The sequence below is a fragment of the Anas acuta genome, chromosome 1 (assembly GCF_963932015.1).
Source record: "Anas acuta chromosome 1, bAnaAcu1.1, whole genome shotgun sequence".
NCBI lineage: Eukaryota > Metazoa > Chordata > Aves > Anseriformes > Anatidae > Anas > Anas acuta.
Genome location: NC_088979.1, coordinates 2,519,459 through 2,540,302, shown reverse-complemented (window position 1 = coordinate 2,540,302; position 20,844 = coordinate 2,519,459). Strand labels below are relative to the sequence as shown.

At 50.1% G+C, this 20,844-nt stretch overlaps 1 protein-coding gene across 1 annotated transcript; it reads right to left on the bottom strand.

The window, feature by feature from the left end:
* Positions 1-1,173: 1,173 nt before the first annotated feature.
* Positions 1,174-20,641, bottom strand: DGAT2 (diacylglycerol O-acyltransferase 2). Its single transcript, XM_068692308.1, has 8 exons — positions 20,476-20,641; positions 14,950-15,069; positions 14,115-14,222; positions 13,191-13,261; positions 7,387-7,591; positions 3,754-3,928; positions 3,274-3,476; positions 1,174-2,614 (listed from the first exon to the last, which is right to left on the bottom strand). Exons 1-8 carry the CDS (start codon positions 20,513-20,515, stop codon positions 2,460-2,462), a joined length of 1,077 nt encoding a protein of 358 aa, XP_068548409.1. The 5' UTR covers positions 20,516-20,641; the 3' UTR covers positions 1,174-2,459.
* Positions 20,642-20,844: the final 203 nt, after the last annotated feature.

The window sequence follows — 20,844 nt, the reverse complement described above, 5'->3', positions numbered from 1 at the left end:
TGTAGGCTGGGGTGGAAGCAGGAGATACAGGTGCCTCTATAGGTGCCTATAGTGTTTTGCTAAATCAGTTAAAATCCTTAAGCAAAACACAAGCCGGGTGAATTTTAGATAAGGCTCTTATCCATTGGAGAAGGGAAAAACAACCACAGGAAAAATAAAATAAAATAAAATAAAATAAAATAAAATAAAATAAAATAAAATAAAAATTAAATTAAATTAAAAAATAAAATAAACCAGCTCAGAGGGAGTCATTTGTTCATGAGATCAACCCAGAGCAGGGTTTGAAACATGAGCCCAGCACAGACCTTGGGCACAAGATGAGATCAAAGGAAAGAATCCTCCTACATCGGTGGTAAGCAGCTAGAAAATAACACTATTCAGGAGCGGTTTCACATTACAGCTTAATTTATAGGACTTGGGTGTCCCCTTCAAGCACAGCCAGTTTTGGGCAGAGCTGGCCCCACCTTGCAGAAGGGACAATTACAGGAGATTCGTTAGCACAGCCCTGCGCAGGAGAGGGTCTTTGTTTGGAGCAGCTCCCTCCCTCCTCTGTTTTAAGGAATTTGTAAGCTGCAGCTGTGCTTTGATATAAAACTTGATAACCGAGCACACAGCTTTGAGAAAGCTCCGAGAGAGCCGACCTCCTCCAGGTCACACGGAGGGCTTGGAGAAGAGCATCCCAGGGCTCTGCTCCCAGTTTCATGGCTTTCCTCCCTGGGCTGTTCCAGCCAAGTCACAGCAACCCAGCGTCAAGATCTGCTAGCAGAAACCAGGACCAAATTTACTAGGAGGTAGCCAGGTTTATCATCTAGACCAGGAGGCTTTCAAAGCCCATGGCCAAGCGTTAAAAAAAGGCAAAAAATAATGTGTGCTATTTTTGGAGTGTTTGTACCTCCTGTGGAGGGAGGCTGGGGGCTCAGACAGGAGCTGGGAGGATTCAAGCCCCTTGCTGGAAGGAGCAAGAGGGCATGAATTTTACCTGCTCAGCAAACGAGGTCCAGAGGTGTAAGTAGGCAGGCATAACTCCTTACACACCCACACCCCTTAAAGCACAAAGATTTGCTTAATCTCATGGGTATATCATGTAGGAATCACGCAGGTAAGCACGGGTCTCCTTTTGGATAGACAAACCCAACCACATACCACAACACGGAAGAGACCAAAGCAGCCCGCTTTTGTTTTTGCTCAAGTTTTATTTCTAGAAATTTGTACAAAAATCGGTACTCTGTAACACAACAAGTCTATCAAATGTGACAGATGGACGTTTGTCGTCAGAGGCAAGATTCCAGGAATGTGAAGTACCGTCCTCTTGCATGGCAGAAAGGCACATTTCAGAGCTCCAAACACACTCACCGAACGTTTGCAAAGGCAGGTCAGACATGCAAGTAGTGCAATGTTTCAGGTTTACACAAACACGCTGTACTCTGAAGAAATCTCACTACAAGCACTGTTAGCAGCCACGTAAACATTTTATAAACACTTTAAAAAGTCGCTCACTTCGGATCCTATGCGTGAGAAGGCTACTCCTTTACATTCACTGGACAGAATATTTAAAAGCCATCTTTGGGCAGAAATAACTCCTAAGCTTTCCCCAAATGCTTCTTTTTGGGATCCAAAACACGAACAGTCCTGCTGCATTTACCCCTACTGGCTACCCTAAGGGTCTGCAACACTGGGGCCACACCATTGCACCGTCCCACCGCTCCTGGAACTTGTCCTCGGAGCTTCGTGGCTATGAAGGAGTCCTGTCTTTCCTGCTACGTACCACTGTGCGAGTAGCACCTGGGACAGACCTGCTTCTAAAGTGACTTTCCAGACACAAGGAGTGAAGTTACAGCCACCAAAGTATCCGGTATATCGATACGGATTGAGGTCCTCTAGACTCACACATCCTTTGGTTCCCCGCACCACGCAGGGCAGGTGCCCTGCCCTGTTTTGGCAGCCTGCTGGTGCTTTCAGAAGGGGCTTTTCCAAAGCAGAAAAGCCCTTGTGCTAGGTAAAGCATCTCTCAGCATGGCTCTTGTGCAACGTGCCTGTAATACTGCTCTCCTGGTCAAATCAGCCTGCTGCTTTCTGGTTGAGAACCAGCTGGATGCTGCCCTCCCCAAAATAGCTTGTGCAGTAGTTGTAGGAATGCTTCTAATCCACCACCGGCAATCCAACAGCACGACAGAGCAGATTACAAAGGCAATCATTTCCCCCACCCAAATCCTCACAGCAATGGGGAGTTGTGCTCTTTTGGACAGAAAGATGTTTGTAATGGGATTTATCCTAAGTAAAGACTTTTTTTTTTTCTTTTAAATTATTACTTTTACAAGTGGTCTAGCAATACTTTAAACACTTTCTTTAAGAAGACACATACACCCACACATGCTTTCAAATGCGTGATGACAGTTTGGACTCCTGGAGAAGATGGGCTGAATCTGAGAGAAGGAGGTGCTGCTGCTGAGCCAGTCCCTTCAGTTGACTTCCAAGACGTCAGTCTCTGGCAGACCAAATTTGCTCTTATACTTGTCAAAGAGCTTGATCAGGGAGTCCACGTACATGCTGTGGTAGAAGTCCACTTCCTTCTGCGATGGATTATCGATTTTGGGGATGGTGATGGGCTCGCCAACTGATAAAAAAAAAAAAGGGAAAGACCCACAGGTTAGGTTAAATGCTCCTATACACCCTGGAGATTTGTCCTCTAGGGCTACAGATGCATTAGCTCAGCATGTCCACCCTGCTTGCCATCGTGGTAGATGTTTGCCTGATTCCTCCCCAATTGTGTGCAAAATGGTGGGGAAGTCCCACTTGCTGCCTGCAGCCTAATGATAAATCCCCCCCCAGCTAACAGGAACCAAGGCTAAAAGCTGCGGTTCTCATACTTCCCCTATACACAAAAGCAAAGAAATGCTTATTTCCCTAAAAGCCTCGTTTCTTTGGAGTGGAAGACTCAGAGGCACTCGTTAGGGCTGGTATTAAGGCTCAGCTATCAGACATAACAGGTTGCTTCTTATTTTGGCTTAGAGAAGGTAGCAGCCACAGCATTTTTTCCAAAATGAGCTCACTGGCTCAACTGGCTGGTAGAATACGATTGGAGTCTTGCAGCCTCTTGAAGCTACTGTGGCTTATTCTCAGCTTGTGCTGGGAGGTTTTGTTTAAAAGGGAAAATGGAGCTTTATAAATAGAGTTTTTCAACACCCCAAGACCAAGCTAGAGTGAAGATATGGCACAGATTCAAGTATGCTGCTACCTAGAGAAGCACACAACATATTCACCCCAAAACCTTACCGACAGTGGTGATGGGCTTGGAGTACGGTAACAAGCCCCACGTGTTGGAGGAGAAGAGGCCACGGCCATGAAAGATGCACGGAGCAAAGCCAATGTGCTTCTGAAACTTCTTCTGAACCCATCTTCCCCAGGAACCCTCCTCGAAGATCACCTGCTTGTACACTTCGTTCTCCCCGAAGGAGTAGACAGGAACCAGGTCCGCACTAGAAGGATGGAGAGGTGTTAGGACCCCTGTGCCCCTGGGCTGCGGTCAGTATTGCAGCACCACACGTTGCCACGCACTCTTCCAGGCTGCACACTCAGATTTTATTGCCCAGAGCTTGGCAAAAGATGGGACAGGTTCAATGTGTTTGAGGCGTTGGGCATGGAGCCGTGCAACGTGGCACGACTGCAGAAAGAAGGATCCATCAACTCCTTCAGGGGGTGAGACCACCTTTTGTATGCTAACACTACTGCTCGAACATCGAGGTTGCCTCTTACCCGTGCCGTAGAGCCAGTTTTACAAATCCTTTCCGATTTTTCAGCGTCACGGAGTTCTTCCCCGGGGTGCAGTTCAGGGACTCTGCTGCTCCCCCCACCACGATGATGATGGCGTTGCCGCTGCCGTTCTTGGACAAGATGTAGTCTATGCTGTCACGATTCACAGGACATATACCTGCAGAGTCAGGGGAGACAAAAGAACCAGCTGCAAGATTAGGAACAGCCTGGATGACCCTGAAGACACCAGCCACCCTTGCAATCAAGGCACAAACTTTCTGCTTCTAGTTGAGTTGCCAAATTTCCCCGTGGTCATGGAAAAGGGCTGGGTGTATTATCAGGCAGCCTGTTCCTTGACTACACAAGCATTTAATAGGACTGGACAGCATTAGACTTGGTCATAGACAAACTCCACCACCACCATCTCTCAAAACTTTGCCTTTAAATGCAAGATTTCAGCAAGGATTTCCTTCTGTGCTTAGTGATGTGCAAGGCAGTTGTTTAAGACTTCCTCCATGCAAACTGGAGTTGGTTTATCCTTAGGGTAGAAGCAAAGCAGATGTGTGATTTTGATGGATACAAGTCTGAATCTGACCAGTTTCTCAGCAAAAGCAACCAGAGGAATAAGTCAGCCTGTGAGGATGCTTTAGTGATACAAAGAAAACAAATAGACAAGCCTCTCTGAGGCATCCAGTGTGGATTAATTTGAAAAATAATTCAAATTCCCAAAATAACATCTCAAGCCCTTGCATGAGAAGTGTAAGGTGCTTAGGTAAGTCCATATTCTGGGATAAGTGCCTGGGAAGATCCTTCCCTCTATTGTGTGCTGGCAGGGACAGGGCTGTACTACCACCCACAGCACCTCAGGGCAGGGAGAGCTCTGCAAATCTGAAGCACCAGGCCTCACTCTGCTGATCTTATTCAGCCAGATGAAAAAGGGACCTTTTGACTTCTCCATTATTGCTCTAAAAATATGAAGAAGTGCTAACTTCCACCTCTGAAAGTCATGGCTTTATCCTACAGTTACTGTCTGAGCTTGCTCATGCCTCACATTTTTGGCTAGCACAAGCCAAGGAAAAACGAGATGCCATCATTTACATTCCCATCCACGCAACTTGTCTGAGCTGCGCCGAGTACTTAAGGTCATTGCCCCACGAAGGGCAGTAGTACATGCCATTTAATTTTAGAAACGGATTCTGCACATCTCATGGTAGTCACTTGAGGCAAGAACTGAAGTGATGAATGGGTCCCCTGGAATTACGCAGGGCCGGCCTGCAAGCCTTTGTGCGTATCTTTAAGTACAGGACACCAAGGTCACCACCTCACCCCAGCTCCAGGCCACAGGGGAGTAGACCTTTCTCGAGATAGCTGGATTTGAAGATGGAAAAAACATCCAACTTCTTTCGGCACAGCTACAGCTGTCCCTGACCACGTTTCTCTGAAAGGCTCAGCTGTGCTGGCTGCCCAGTAGGATGTACTGTGTTCAGCTTTGGGCCCCTCACTACCAGAAGGACATCGAGGCGTCTGCTCACAGGGAAGCAGGGCCAGGAGCAGAGGGAACGGCCTCGAGTTGTGCCAGGGGAGGCTCAGGTTGGCAATGAGGAGACATTTCTGCTCAGCAAGAGCGCTCAGGCCTTGGGACGGGTTGCCCAGGGAGGTGGAGGAGTCCCCGTCCCTGGGGGTGTTCAAGGAGAGGTTGGACGTGGTGCTTGGGGACAGGGCTTGGGGGTGACATTGGTGGTAGGGGGTTGGTTGGACCAGATGATCCTGGAGGGCTTTTCCAACCTTAATGACTCTATGAGAGCCTTGGTACTTCTGCCCACCAAGGCTCATCAATGACACAGCCCCAGCTAACAGCAGTTCTGCTTTACGTTCATCCCCCTCACACTTGTCAGCAGAAGGAGATTACTGCTGCTCACAGCACTGAGCATGGAAATCCTTCCTCCAGGAAATGCGACAAGACATACAGACAAGTGGTGAAGGCAGACTTGTGCTCTTTAGCACATTTATACAGTATATAGGATTTTCTGGTCATCTCCTTGTGCCTCAGAGGAGGCTTGCTGTAGCTTAAATCTCCACTGTAACACTATAATATGCAACAGTGGTTGCAAAATGGCTAAGTTTGTGTATTGGTACAGTAAGATTTGCCAGGATTTCACTCAAAGTGGTTTGTCCACAAAAACAAAGGATTTAGGGAACTGTCACCACTCTGCAAGCAACAACTTCCAAGCCTTTGCATTGACACCCTCCTGATTCAGTATAGGAAGAGTAAAGACAAGATTTGTCCTACCACTCATATTGTGCAGATTGAAAGGGTCTTTTTTAAGCAGAATGGTTGATGATGCACAGCCAAATGAAGTCTACAGCTGTGCAATAGTCCAGAAAGCAGATCCCAGCTTCTCGTGCACTGCTGTCCTGCAGAATTTCTGAATTATTTCCATCTAATGCAGGCAGATGGCAACCAGCTTGCTTCAGATATTGCCTTTCCTGGGCAGGTGCATGCATCTTTTCCACACCATGTCTAAGCAGTCTCCCTCTCCCTCACTTAATTAAGGCAGTAGTCTAGAAGCAGTCAAACCTAGACAAGCCAAATGCTGCTACTTCCTCACTTTTCCCAGCCATGAGTTAAAGTTTAGCCAGAAGGCTAAATTAAAATACTTGTTTTAAGTACATTTATTGATGGTAAATGGTATTGATTATCTATTGATTGCTCCAGGAGCAGCAAAGAGGTTACTTCATTACTCATGTCATGGTCTTTCAAACCTTACTTCCTCATCTCTTTCTAACTCTTGAGCACCCTTACTCCAAAAGGGAAGTTCAGGCCACACAACCTGTTTCTGGAGGTTATCAGCACTGCTTCCTCTGCCCAGTCATAACCTATGAACCCTCCATCATTAAAATAGCGAAGTCCATTAAAAAATAACAAAACAAAAAACCACAACACCTAATAACGTCATTCAGCAATTTATATCACTGCCTATTCTCCGTGACCCATCTGTAGGAATATCCCCAGGAAAAGGGCTTGTCTGAGCAGCTGAAACCATGCAATAACCCAAATTCTGGCAGGCATCTAAAATCAATTGGATGAAGAGGGCATCTACCATCACCATGAAGCTTGGCTTCATGCCACCTTGTGCCATCAGACCCAGGAGCTCATATTTCAAAGACTAGGGAATTTTTGATATTTTCACATAGTGCAACTTCATCTAGCCATACCTCCTACTGCTAACTAGGATGACTTGTTTTACCTAGTTGTGGATGTGAAAGATGTTAGAAAAGCACCAGATATGTTTAAGATATCCAAGATATCTCTAAGATATCCAAGGGCATAGCCCTTGGACCAGAGTATCTTTGAACTAAGGATGAATGCAGAGAAGCAGCAGCCCCTGCTGCATTTATTCACAGCTTCCTCTTGACAACTATGGAAGCATAGTTTGCGTGATGCTACCAAGGAGAAGGGGTTGTGCAGGTTTCTCCCACATTTTTTCACTTGAATCATAGAATGCTTTGGGTTGGAAGGGATCTTAAAGATCATTTAGCTCCAACCCCCTGCCATGGGCAGTATCACCACCACTAGATCACTGTGAAAGAGGGGCAAAGGCATGGGTTGGAGAAGCAAAGAGCTCCTCCACTTACCTCCAGACATTAAGTAGTCCCTCAAAATGGGCATCCTGAAGTTCCCAGCCAGGGTAGCAAGGTACGGTCGGATCCCAGGGAATTTCTGGCTGACACCTGTGGCTTCTGTGCTGAAGTTGCAAAAGGCGCCCAAGCCCATGATGCCATGTGGATGGTACCCAAAAATGTAATTCCTGGTGGTCAGCAGATTGTGGGTTTTAACCAGCTAGGATAGAAACACAGCGAGCTCACATGAAGGCAGATGTAATGTAATGATTAAAAAAAAATAAATAAAAATAAGTAAATAAATAATAAAGAAGTCCCCAGTACAAGTCCACCACTTTTGTCCCCCTTCCCACCGAGGACAGCCCAAGGGCTGAGGATATCGGCTATCCTGGATTTCAGAAGCTGCATTAAGGGCTGCAAGTTAAACATTGGCTCCTAAAACTGAGTGAGCAGAACAAACAGACTGATCTTAGTCACTAAGAGGACAGGCAGCCAAGCAGGAACAAAGGCTGGTTGCAGCAGGCTGTGCCCTTTGTTCCTCCACTCTTCCCAAAGGTATTCTTCTAAGCCTCCTGTCCAAGCCAACCCAGTTCTTCACGGTCCTGTTAGCCACAGCTACGCCTCCTTCCAAACCCCGTCTCGGCACATTAGTGGCTCACACCCCAGTGAGAAGGGAAAAAAAAATAATTAGTGTCCTATAACACGAGCAAGTTTGCTTAATGTCTGAAAAGAGACCTAGCTGCTTAACACGCCTTCTGGTCACCCTCCAAGATGGAAAAAGGCATGGAGGGGAGGCTCACCATTGGAAACTGTCCTCCTTGTAGGAGATTTCACGCTGATCTACACACCAAAAGAGCCAACAAGACACCTCGAGCCATCCACAGCAGTGCTCAGGTTTCTGCAGGATGCGCTCCAGCAGCACTGGCCGTGCTGTTTGGGGTTGTGCAATGTTCCCAACCTAATATTCCCTTCTGTTTTCACACCACGGATGCTCTGAATTTTCCTTAACCATGCACAGCACAACCCATGCCCTGGTTCCATTAGGGCCAGGAAATTTCCCCCCTACTGTAAGTAACAGTGTCCCATGCAGCAGAGCATCTTTCCCTGTATGCAAGCAGGGCAAGTGAGCAAATTAAAGGACTGCTCCATCACCCTGTACCCTATAGCCCAGAGAAAAACCAGATTTTAGCCTCGTTTCCTCTGTTTATATAGGAGTAGGGAATTTTAAATCAAAATTTCTTGCTTTTCCAGTTGCAATAATACCTTTTTTTTGCTGGCTGCTGCGCCCCAGCAGCTCACAGACCAGGACAGCACCTACAAGCCCTGGCTGCCCTTCAGCACGACTCCCTGACCATCTCTGCAGCCCGATTGTACATGAAAAGGTCACGCTTTGTGTCAGCCCCTGGAGGAAAAAACTTGATGTGACGCTGCGGAAAGCCACGCGTTACGCACCCCGGCACCGTGGCCAAGAAGTGCTTTGGCAGCAGCAGCACGCAAGCAGGTTTTGTTGAATCATGCTACGGGGAGCTGGAGCCCAGTTGCGACATGCTGAGCGAGTGCCCAGAAATGCCATTCCTTCCTCCTCCTCCTCTCCCCACGCTCCTGCTGCTCCCTGCAGCATTTGCAGGGTTTAGGACAGCAGCTGCAGGGGGTTCACCAAGCTGGGTGCCCTTCCCCTGCACACTTTCGTCTTGATTTAGGGTCACGTAGGGCTCTGGGAAGTGTCTGCAGATGCTTGGGGTTGCAGCAGCTCCGTAGAGCCCCGTGGCTTATGTCACACATTTATCCCTCTCTGTTTTTGCTTAATTAGGAGGTGAATTTGCTTTTCATCCCCAGGGTGCAAGGGGTGTCCCTCTGGGGTATTTGACCACCCTGGACAATTTGGGCTCCAAGACCACAGACTGGAAACCTCTTTCCCTGGAAGAGAGGAGGGAAAGGAAGCAACGTAACAAGTAACCCGAGTTATCCATCACCTCTTGCTCAGCTGTAGGAGAAACCCAAGACCTCATCCTCCCCCTGCATTGGGTATCGCTGCTCTCGGAGGAAGGTCCCTGGAGCAGAGGGGTTGTCCTTGTCCCCCTGGAGCAGGAGGCACACCATGCGTGCTGTCCTGCTGCTGCCAGCCCCTCGGCCACGTGCAAGGACACCCGGCTCCCACGTGGAGCTCCTTCCTTGCATGAGCCTGGCCAGACCAGCCTGTCTGTTTGTCTGTCTGCCTGCCAACATCTCCCGTTACAGAGGCGTGGGGTTGTGCTTCTCTTGGCAAGGATACGCTCAGTGCTCGGGAGCCCTTTTTCAGAAAGGTTCTCACTCTCTGAAGGTTTTTCCCGAGGCTCACAATGGGGATTTACAGGCTCGGAGTCATTCTGCCTCTCAGATCGATGCTCTGCCCCAGCAGCTTGTCCCATGCACTTGCCACTGGGATGTCCCCCTGGGATGGGCCAGCAGAAGGTGACCACATTTTGTGTCTGATCCACATAACAGAGAACATCCTCCTCCTGCCAGTTCAAGCCAGAACAGCCCCACACCGCAGGCACCAGCCAAATTTGCCCGTGCAGCACCTGCAAGAGGTGCTTAGAGCTGCTGCTGCATAAACTCAGCCTGGGGCTGAGCTGCCAGCAAAGGCAGAACCCCGATGGCTCCCTAAACGTGGTCTAGAAGCAGAAATCTAAGAGCTATAAGCAATTATTCCTGGCCTTGAGCACGACCAAAGCTTTCCTTAGGAGGCTGATCGCTTCCCACTGCGCCAACGCACCCGTCCCAGCTGCTGGAAACCCAGCCCGAGGCTGAGCACACCGCAGTGGGAGCAAAGGTCCATCCATCTGCTCGCCCATTAGCCCAGGCAAATTTCTTCAAACAGATCTAAGCCTGCCTGCAGCAGCCATAAAGCCGCGTAATGGGGGTAAACAAACCACGCCGAGTTAAATATTTGAGTGCCAAGCGGAGCCGAAGAACGGCACTGCCCCTTGCATCTGCAGGAACAGGAGGAGTAAATAATGTGTGCAAGCGTGGAGAAAGGGGGCTGCAGAGATGGAGCCAGCAGAGAGCAGGATGATGGCGAGTTGTTTAGGTGAGGGCTCACATCCAGCTGCAGTGACCACTGAAGCATGCAAAAAGCACAAATTTACAGCTTCTCCTTCAGGATCCACAAGTAGAGCTTGCAAAATGATGGAAGGATTGCAGCTGGCTGCATCCTGTCCAGCAGCACGGTGGAAGAAGCTGCTCTCCCCTTCCCAGCGATGCAAACCAGCACCTGGAGACCCCTCCAGGCTCTGGGTATCACCGATATATGACATCCCCCATGGGAAGCAAAGCCTCCAGCTGAGCAGGAGACGGAGAAAGTCTCGCTGCCTGACATCACCAAGAGCCAAAGGTCTGCAGTCATCGCTATCTGAAGCGTTATTTCCCCTGGAGGTAAACAGCAGCAGCTCCTACACGCATGGGGGAGGGCTCCTTTTTGCCTAAACAAGACCTTTGGGTGATGAAAGGTGCTGGGGAAGCTGCTGGGACCTCTCCTGCCTCTGCAGGGTCGAGGCAGGCACAGCACCGTGCCCACGTCTACAAGAGCTCAGGTCCCACCTGGCTGTTCAGCAGCAGGATTTAGCTCCCTGGCAGCTTCCTCAGCTACTTTGTGCACTGCTTAGTGCTTAAGGCACTCTCTGCAAGGCCAGCCACTAAGCAGCAGACGAACTTAAGCTCCTGGTGCCCTAAAATAGCTCATCACTGCCAGAGCAGACGCGCGAAGCCCCAGTGAGAATGGACGAGCTCTTGCAAACTCAGGCTGGTTCCCAAATCTGCTTGGTATTACAAAACACAACCCGGGTACCTCCAGGTACGATAGCCCTGGTGTTTCAGGAGGCAGATGCTGCTCAGCGAAGCGTAAAACTGAGCAAATCATCATGAACAACCAGACCAGAGCAGAGCCTGCTTCTCCTGCAGCTCCTCCCGTAAAGGAAGCCCACGGAGGGTTGCAGCAGGTCTAGCCCCGAGTTACAACACAGCTTTGTCAGGTGGATGCCAGTTACATTTCAGCCTGGCCAGATCCTGCCTGATCCTCCAGCTGGAGCTCACAGCAGCTTGGCAGGAGGAAATCTCAGCTCCCGGACCTGCAGCCTCCGAGGACAGCAGCCTTTCGGCCTCCACACCCACAGTTTTGGTGTTGTAAAAACAGGAGGTGGCTCTCCAGTCCTGGGAGGTGGCTTTAGTGATTTGGGAAACCCAAAATCCAGCCCAAGGGAGGAACCAAGCCCTGCAGAGCCCTTACGGGCAGCTGAGGATCCAGCCAAGATGAATTTTGCAGCCAGCAGATTCAATGTTTGTCTCTACACCAGTCTCCCACTTAACCGAAGACAGATAAATAGTTTATCTAAAGAATTCCCAGGCCTTTCATGAGCCCAAATAGAAGCTGTCATCCTTCCTGTCCTGCCCTTCAGCTCCCATTTACCATTTGGCTCTGCAAACCTTGCACAACTCCACCCCTTCAGCAACAGGAATTACAGCCAGAAGGGGACTTTGGAAGTGTGTGAACTAGCAAGGATTGACCTAAAACTGCAGAAAAGTTCAGTTTATCTACCTAAAACTGCAGAGTTTACATACCTGAGCAGCCCAGTGTTTGCTGAGCTTTTAATAGCCACAGTGGGGCTGAGCCACAGGGCTGGAAGATGGGTGCCATGCAAAGGGACCAGCCACCACTGGTGGCTTCCTTGGCTCAAAGTCTCCAGGAGAAACCTGCCTGCTTTGGTTTTCTGCAGTATTAAGGCTTGTGGCAAGCCCTTAAAATCTCATCTCCCACACCACAGCCTGCCCTGTTCCCCTTTAGCTATGGAGCCGACCTGGCAGCCTGTGCAGCTGCAATATTTTCCACGTACACCTAAACCTGCCAGAATTACCCATTTAGAGAAGCAAGAGCATGGCAAGAGGCTGGTTGGCCGGCAGCGTGGTCATGCCCCTGGGAGTTCAAGTGACTTGGGAAGAAGGAATCCAGGCTGTGCTGCTTTGGCTTCCTGCAGGAATGGGATTCTCCAACCCCCTTGGAGCAGGGCGGCTCGTTAAAAAGCCATCCAAGGTGCCCCCCTTTTGCTCGGCCTGATCAAACACTTGCCAACAGCCTTATATAATAGACCTTCCACCTGTGTGTCCTTCCAAAGAAGCATCGAGTTCCCCCCTTGCTGAATTTGCCCTCTGGTTCCTTCCAAGTCCTTTGGTGAATTTGGAAACCCCCAGAGCAGGCTGGCAGCCCCGTCCTGTCTGCAGGATGCCTGAACTACCAGGGAAAGTACAAGCACAATCCAGGGACTTGGAGCTATCCCCACCACTGGACCCCAACACCCCAAACCAAAGAATTTACAACTAATTTCACCGATTGCTATGAAATAAGGCTTTTGGTGCATGGGCTTCCCAGCTATTCTGACCCATCTCCCTGCTGTCTTATGGGAATAACTGGAAAACAGACCAGAGCTGAGCTAGGTTTACAAGCAGAGACCAGAATAAAAAAAAAAAAAAAAAAGCTAGAGAGGCAGCAGTAAGGCTCCCAGGCTCCCTGTTCTTCAGTTAGATTGCCTCAAGATGTCTGGCAATAAAATCAGAAGCAAAAATCTTCTGCAAATCATGTTACCACCATCACGAGCCACGTGTTCCAGATTTTCTTGTAACCACAGCTGCTCCAAGCAGTGCTAGGGCAATGCTAGATAAGCCACATCCTGCTTCAAGTTCAGTGTCGTGGATAGAAATAGCGGGTGACCAAAGTCATCTCCACAGAGGTTGTTAAAACTGAGTCTAAACCAGAAAATCTCATTGCACGGAGTCAAGGTGGTGCTTACCCTTATAGGAAAATAATCCCTGAAGTACCTCCATATAGCCCAGTTTCTCACCCATTGGGATCTTCTGCCACCTGGAGAGAAAAAGCCATGCTTTTAAGAGTCATTTTTAGAGCCATTTCCACCTGGGTGCCCACCAAGAAACCTAGAGGGCTCTGGGCAGGTCGCTGCCTCCCTGGGGAAATAAACAGCTTCTTTCTAAGGGAGTGTGACACCTCCATCATTCACTAAGATCAGGTGAAACCAGCAGTGCTGAGCACTTCAAGGTACTTCAACAAGCCGAGCGAGGCCTGATGACAAATTTGGGGTGGGTCAGACTTGGTATTCTGCTGTCATTGGGTGTTGGACAAGTCAAGGTCAGAACAGCTCAAGGTTAATCTCAGATTGCCCCGCTGGGGAAGGGAGGCTGAGATGCTGGAAGATTTCAGCAGTCTTTAGAAAAAAAAATCTCCATTTCTTAAATGTGGCCATGGAAGGAATTGCCAAAGCTCCCTGCCATCGCTGCAGTGGGTCTCGGAGCTGGTTTCTGCAGGGTTTCAGAAAGCAGAAATAAAACTTTTTGATTCATTCACAGCAACACAGCTTCTGCAGGGGAGCCGTATCCTAATGCCCATGCCACTACCTGCACCTTGCAAGAGCCGTAGGGCAGCAAGCCCTTGCATTTTGACACAGATCTTCCTGATAGCGAAAACCTAAGCCTCAAACCCATCGCAGCGATGTGCTGTGAGCACCGTCTTGCACGAGCAGCAGCGCCTACAAAGCCTGCAGCCGCTGCTCCTGCCAAGGGCTGGCATTTGCACGCTTCACTGAGCAAAGCTCCCAGTGGGTGATGACAAGGAGAGAAGTCACCCATCACGAGGAAGCGCTGCTTTGTCCAAACAGGGAGATAAGGATGTGGGTATCGGGGATCAATTCTGTCTTATTTACCTTTCTTTGGTGTGTTCCAGTCAAACACCAGCCAGGCTAAATATAGAGCAGCAATGGCCCAGCAGTCTGTGCACAGTATGTACATGAGGATTAAAGTGCAAGCAATACCTGGATAGGGCAAAGAAAGAAAGCCAAGAGGTGTCAGGTTTCGGGCTGCAGAGGGCATTTACCCCTGCACTAAGAGCCCCTTGCCTTTTGACCCTTCCATGATGTCTTAGTCTCAACCTGATGTCATTAATCCTCAATCAAATCGGATTTGGCTAAAAAAAATCATGATCTGGGATGGAGAGCGCTTCCTCCAAGGCTACCTGCTTTGAAGAAAGTGCACAAACACCCAATTTTTGGTGTCTGCAAGTATTTCTTTCCTAATACATCCAGCTGCTTTACCAGGCAAGTGTAAAAACTCCACCAGCACCAAGATTTCTTCGTGGCCATACACCACGGGTGTTTCTTCCTCACCTACATGAATCTGCTGCGCATTACACCAGCTCTACACCAACCATCCCACCAGGTTCCCAGAGATCCCACACACAAATATTGGGCTTTTATCACTAAATGGGGAAGGAACAGCAAGACTTGCTTCATAGACTGCAGTTTTTGCCCTTGAATTCAGTCTTGCTTGCATGGAAGACACCACAGATATCCACAGATTCTGTGATCCTTCCAGGGCCAGGCAAATTCATCCTTGCCAAAATATCACCCCGAGTGTGCTCTTTGAGAGCCACGTGCCCCAGGAGCTGTCCTCAGCCACTGACACTTATATAAAAGTCAATGTTTTCTGCATTAAAATTTAAAAGCCAAAAAGCTTTGCTTCAGGCCACGAGGTGCTACTCACCCATGATAAGGAACGTGAGGACCCATTGCAGCACGGAGATGATCTGCAGTTGTTTCTCTACTTTGGATTTGGATAGCCAGAACAAGTCCTGCAGAGCAGACAGAATACTTGATCCTGTACCTACAGAAAAAAAAAAATAATAACCAAGTTACGTTTAAAAATCGGACTTTAAAAATCAGTATCCATGCCATTTGCTTTTGGAGCAAGGCTTGTCAGGGGCTGACATTTCCCAGGGAGTTTAAGCACCTTGGAAGCTCTGCCATCTGAAAACATCCAGCTGTTTTGGGGATGTTGGCAGGGATTTAATGGGTAACGTCAGTTCCCACCTGAGCAAGCCTCCAAGCACTTTTCAACCATTCAAGCGGGGAGAAGCCTCATAAAAAAACTGAAGTGAAAGACCAGATTTCTCTCTGAGGAACCTCCCACTGCAGGGTTTGCAGACAACCTCCAGGAAGAAGCACCTGCAAGTGGGTTTTCCTTCACTTCTCAACATTACTGTGTTTTACGAGCACCCTAATTACAGGCTAAAATGCAAATCCAGCTGCTGGCCTATGAGCAAGTCGGGATGGGTGTTTACATATTTCCCTTTCTTCCCTGTTATTAGGAGGGCTGCAGTGCTGCTAAGTACACTGCTGGTGTTGGGGACCATGCAAGTGCTCATGCAGCAAGAATCTGGTTGAGACGAGCCTCTAGAGCTTTGGTAGCTTCTACAAAGAAAGCTTCACCAAGGCATGCTTTAAATATGCAAAACACCTCTACCATCTTTGCTTGCAGCTCCTTTTGCTGCTCCTCTTCAGTGCCACATGGTCCTGAGGGCTGAGAGCTGCCTTCCCGAGCGTTTCTGCTACTAAAGGACACCAACAGGGAGCTGCAGCCTAAATTCAGAGCCAGCTCTCCCCTGCTTAGGTGATATTTAATTTAATTTATTTTTATTAACCTGCATTGCCACCTGAACGCAGTATCAGGCAAGCTGCATCTCTGCAGTTATACATCCCTATTGCACAGCTGGCAAGAAAGCTTTTTTCTTTTTTTCCTAGCAATAATTAAACCCATTTCCCAGGTGAGGTCAAGGATGCTGTCACTCATACCCTTCTCTTTACAGCAGTTTCCCAGCTAGAAGGGAATGCCTCTGACGAGGTCTGGCCAGCCTGATTTTAGGAGCAAAGCTTTTAGGGATATGGCCAGTGACACCACTACATCCTCAAAATAAGCCCAGAGTCTTAGAGCTGGTTTGTGACCCATAACAAAAGCCCAGCTCCATGTAATTGATCCTTCCAGCACCTGCAGTTACAGCACTGAAACATCTTTGGACTGAGGAACCCAACACTCCAGCCCTGGATCGCCTAAATCCCCTTCCCCTGGAGCAAACAACTGTTTAACCCTCCGAATGCATTTGGGCTGCAGCATTTTCTAGATGCTTAACAAATCATAGGCATCGCTAGCCCCACAAATAGACCGGATTGGGTAGCATAAGTCAACATCTCGGCTCATTTCTCGAACCACATCAAGCTTTTTGCTGCTCCCTGCAGAGGGTTGACAGCTCTGAGCAGGCTGCTGAGCACCTGCCTTGGACAAGTGGTGCCCCAGGGGCAGCTATTTGCTGAAAGCAAAAACATCCTTGGCAGCAGTCAAGCTTCCCAATGCCAGAAGAGCCAGTAGATACCGCGGGCATCCACGTTACATTAACACTAAATTCCTGGTTGAGGATAAGGAGGCTTCACACATGGGGTTTGCAGCCCCCACCTCCCTTCTGCCAGCCTCAGCAGCCAGCAGGAGTGCTGGAGAAGATGCTCCAGACCTGGTGTGAAGCAAAAGAACCTTGACAAGTTAGAGATGTGGTTTTAGGACTAAACCCAGGGGAAAAACCCCACTCTGGTACCTGGGTACAGCTCTTGAAGAAAACCCTTTCTTTCCCAGGGCTCACCCAGCACTGCTCACAAATTAAAGACCCAAAGGGTAAATGAGCGAAGGAGATGCAATTTCTCTAATCATCGGGGGGCTCATTAGTTTCATAACCAAGTTTAATGAGGCCTATTAGACGTACCCGTGATGAACCTTGAGGCAGAAGGACACCACACCCCCCAGCCTTTGGCATCCATCCGCATCAGTCCTTTCCCCAGGGAAGATGTTTAATCCTGGGGCAACGCAGCCCCCCCATCTTCCTCTGCTGCCAGCCCCAGCACCTTTTCCAGCTGTCCTGGTGGATGGTTGCCCATTCCAGAACGGGACAGCCGCCTGTTTGGGCTCACACCCCTGGCAACCCGTTCCTATGCAGCGGAGATCCCAACGCCACCATCCCTGGCCTGGGGGGTGATGCTGAGCTCCCTCGGTGGCAGCTCGGGAGGATGCTCCGTGGCGAGATGGCCAAAAAAAGTGATTTCTCCATGGGAGTTCTTGCTGCTGGTGAGTGGTAGCAGCAATCTGGAGCCATCCAAGGAAGCTCGGGGCTGTTAGGCAGCCGTGTCCCAGCTGGTGATGGGCTGAGTGCATTTATTTAATTCCAGCAGCGCTCAGGAGATGCTACCAAGGGGCTCATGGAGACAGCGAAGAATTTGGCCAAGGAGGGACACCCCAGCAAGGACCCAGCCAGGGGCACCACCTGGAGTGCTTCCACCCCAGCTAATTGCAAATTGAGCACTGCCATTTATCCAGGCACCGAGGCAGACCCAAAGGCTCCAGGAGAGGAAATCAACACAACTCGACGCTTGGGCACCCGAAAACCCAGCCCACAGCACTCGGGCTGAGCTAGATGAGAGGAAGCCGAAATGTCACAGATACAGCCTGGCTTTTAACAAGCTCTCGGGGTATTTTTAACCACGACGTTTACAAGACACTGAGCCCGTTAACTCTCCGCCAGGAGTTACGCTGCATCGCCCGGCTTGTTTGGATGAAAACCGGGGCTGAGGATAAGGTGCGAGTGGACGTTGGGAGCTACAACTTCAGCAACAAAGCTGGCAAAGCTAAGCTAAACAAACCAGTACTAGGATGCTTGAGAGGAGCCAGCCTCCTGTCCAAGAGCAGGATCCTGCACGGCAGGCTGCCACGTCGAATATGATGTCTATAAAAACCCCCCTCAAGCAACAAAAGCTGCTCCAGGGCTGGGCTGATTCAGCTGCCTGCTGCAGGACATGGGATTTTTGCTCTTCCAGCCTTGTGGGTTCCCCATCTACCACCACGAACCTTTGCTACGTGGGGTGCAGTTATCCTGTCCTGCTTTATATGTGCACCTGAATAATCCTGTATTAGCTGCAGTAAATAACGCCTCTGGAGGTCAGCGACAGAGCTAGCGGGGGCCGTGTGACAGCACAATAAAAACAGACACTTAAGGACAACCTCGAGTGCTCTGACCATGCTAGCATCCCTCCTGAGAGCCAGCACCTCCTCAATGCCCTGCCAGGGAAGTAGGGCAGCCTCTGCCCAAAGTGGGTCACATCAGGAGAAGGGGACAACGCCCTCCTACCCAAAAGTGCCACCAACCCCTGGGCACTGCTCCTTGCCACTCCCAACACGGGGCTGGTGCCTGAGCGAGGTCCCCTGCAGGGATGGATGGGCAGGCAGATGCCAGCACCCAGGTTTTTATCAGCATTTTTTAAAGGCAGATGCCATCACCCAAGTTTTTTATTATTTTAATTTTTTAAGGAAGGGTCACTGATGTTCACACTTTGCCAAACCATCGGGATGAGGACAGATTGGTGACGATGCCCCGTGCTGGGGCACTGGGACAGCAACAGATGCCGGAGCATAAAGGCTGGAGAGCAGAGGGCAGGACTCAGAGGCCAGCAGGCCTTTGAACAGGCAAGGGACTTGGAAAGGATGGCCAGGGAGGTGGCGAGAAGCCTGGCAGGCTTCTTCTAACTCCTCAGGGTGGTGGAAGAGGTTAAAACCCACAATCAAGCAGCGTCAAAGGTCCTGTGCACAAATCACAGTACCACACTGCCCCTGCCCACCTGAGAGCTGCGGGATCCCACAGCACACACACAGAAACAAGGCAAAAAGCACAAATATCACCGCAGGACCCCCGCAAGGCACCTCGAAGGAACTGACCCGAGGAGAGCTAAGGCAGCTTTCCAGCACTAAGCGGGATTAGCTAGAGATGAGGCCAATCGCTGTCCCTAAACCACGCTCCGGTTTGCATTATGCACGTGTCCCAGATCCATCCTTAACGCATAACGGGGCGGCCGCTGAGGGCTCGGGTCAGCCCTACATATTTTATAGGTCTCCTGAATGATTTATCCTCTGCGCTTGGCCTGTAGTTAGGTCTCGGTTTAACTGTTGGCTTGCTGTTAATTCGGGCGACCTGCCTCATCCTGCCCATTACACAGACGAGCTAAATTGCTTTAGGAACTGGAAGCGTGTATGGGAAAGGCACACAGATCTTTTCCCAATCAGTCCATGGCTGATCCTACAGCCAGACCTGACAGCACCCCCAACATCTCCGGGTGCCACTTCTTTGGCACAGCTCTGCACCCACAGCACTACATGCAAGGCCGGTCAGGACACGGGGTAAAAACAAGAGCAGAGGGCTTAATTCCCCAAGGTTTGGGTCCTCCCAGCCCTGCGAAGGATTTTGCTCAGTCAACAAGCCTCGCACAGCTCTCTGCAGCCCAGGAGGAATTACCAGTTTGCTCTTGCAGCCTTTTGCAGCACAAGGGTTGCTCGGGGAGCTTCCGCAAAAACCCTCCTGCAAAAACCTTGCAAGCCCTGATGCTCCTCCGGAAAAGACGAGGTGGGCTACGAGCCCTTGACGAGCAAACCCTATAAAGCCTGGTTGAGTTTCCTCCTGCAAGATCTCTAGGGCTGCCCCATGCTTTCCTCCCCAGCCGGCAGCAGGAAGCGTTGGGTGTCTGCAGGGTGTCGCCACCGCCACCCAGCTCGACTCAGGAAGTCACCGAGGGTGCAAAAGCAAAAAAAAAAAAAAAAATAAAATAAATAATAAAAAAAAACCTTTCTGCTGCGCTTTGCAACCCAAACCCTCGCTTTCCCACGGAGCGTTGCGCACCTCATTGCAAAGCACTAAGAAACAGCGACGCTTTTTTTTTTTTTAATTATTATTGCTGTTATTTTGATTTAAACCTGTTGATGGGAGCGCCGGCGTTACAAAACCGGGCTGAATTCATTGCTGCACACTCGGCTCTGCCGGCAGCGCTGATAAAGCCGCACTTCCCTTCCCACCACCACCACCAGCAAAAAAATAAATAAAGAAAATAAAAGAGGAAAGGCCTGTTTTGAAGCAAGTGCCGCATGTTTGCGGGGTGCAGCCTCCCTTAAATAAAGCAGCCCCGGTTTTTGCAGCAGTTTCAGGGAAGCAGCCCGGCTCCCTAAGATCCCTTAAAAGCAAAACTGCGTGGGGAGCTGCCGTAGGAAGCCCCCCCCCGGCCTTGCACAGCGCTTTTTCCCGTCCCCCTTCTTAACAAAGCAACCCTTCAGGAAGGTAAAAGACGGAGGGGGTCCCTAAAATCACCGCCGAGCCCCGCACCCCGCAGCATCCCCCCGGCCCCGACCCCTTTTTTCGCCACCCCCGGGTACCTCGCAGCACCCCCGAGTAGGCGGCGATGATGGTCTTCATCGCGGAGCCGGGCTCAGGTACTGGCTGAGCCCATGGGATGGAAGCAGAAGGGGCTGGAGAGGATTTTTTGGGGAGCCCGGTACCGCCGGGGCGTAGGGAAGGCGCCGGGAGCGCATCCCTATATAGCCCCGGCAGGAGGAGGAGGAGGAGGAGGAGGAAGAGGGCGGGGAGGGGCGGAGCAGCCCTGGCACCTTTGGGCTATTGGGGGGGGGGGAGCACCCTGACCCCAAGGTTTTTCTCCTTTCTGCTTCGTTCCCCCAGCCACCAGCCCTATATCCGGGGGGGAAATCCCCCAAGCCCCCCGTTAGCAGGGTGCCCGTTGGGGTTTT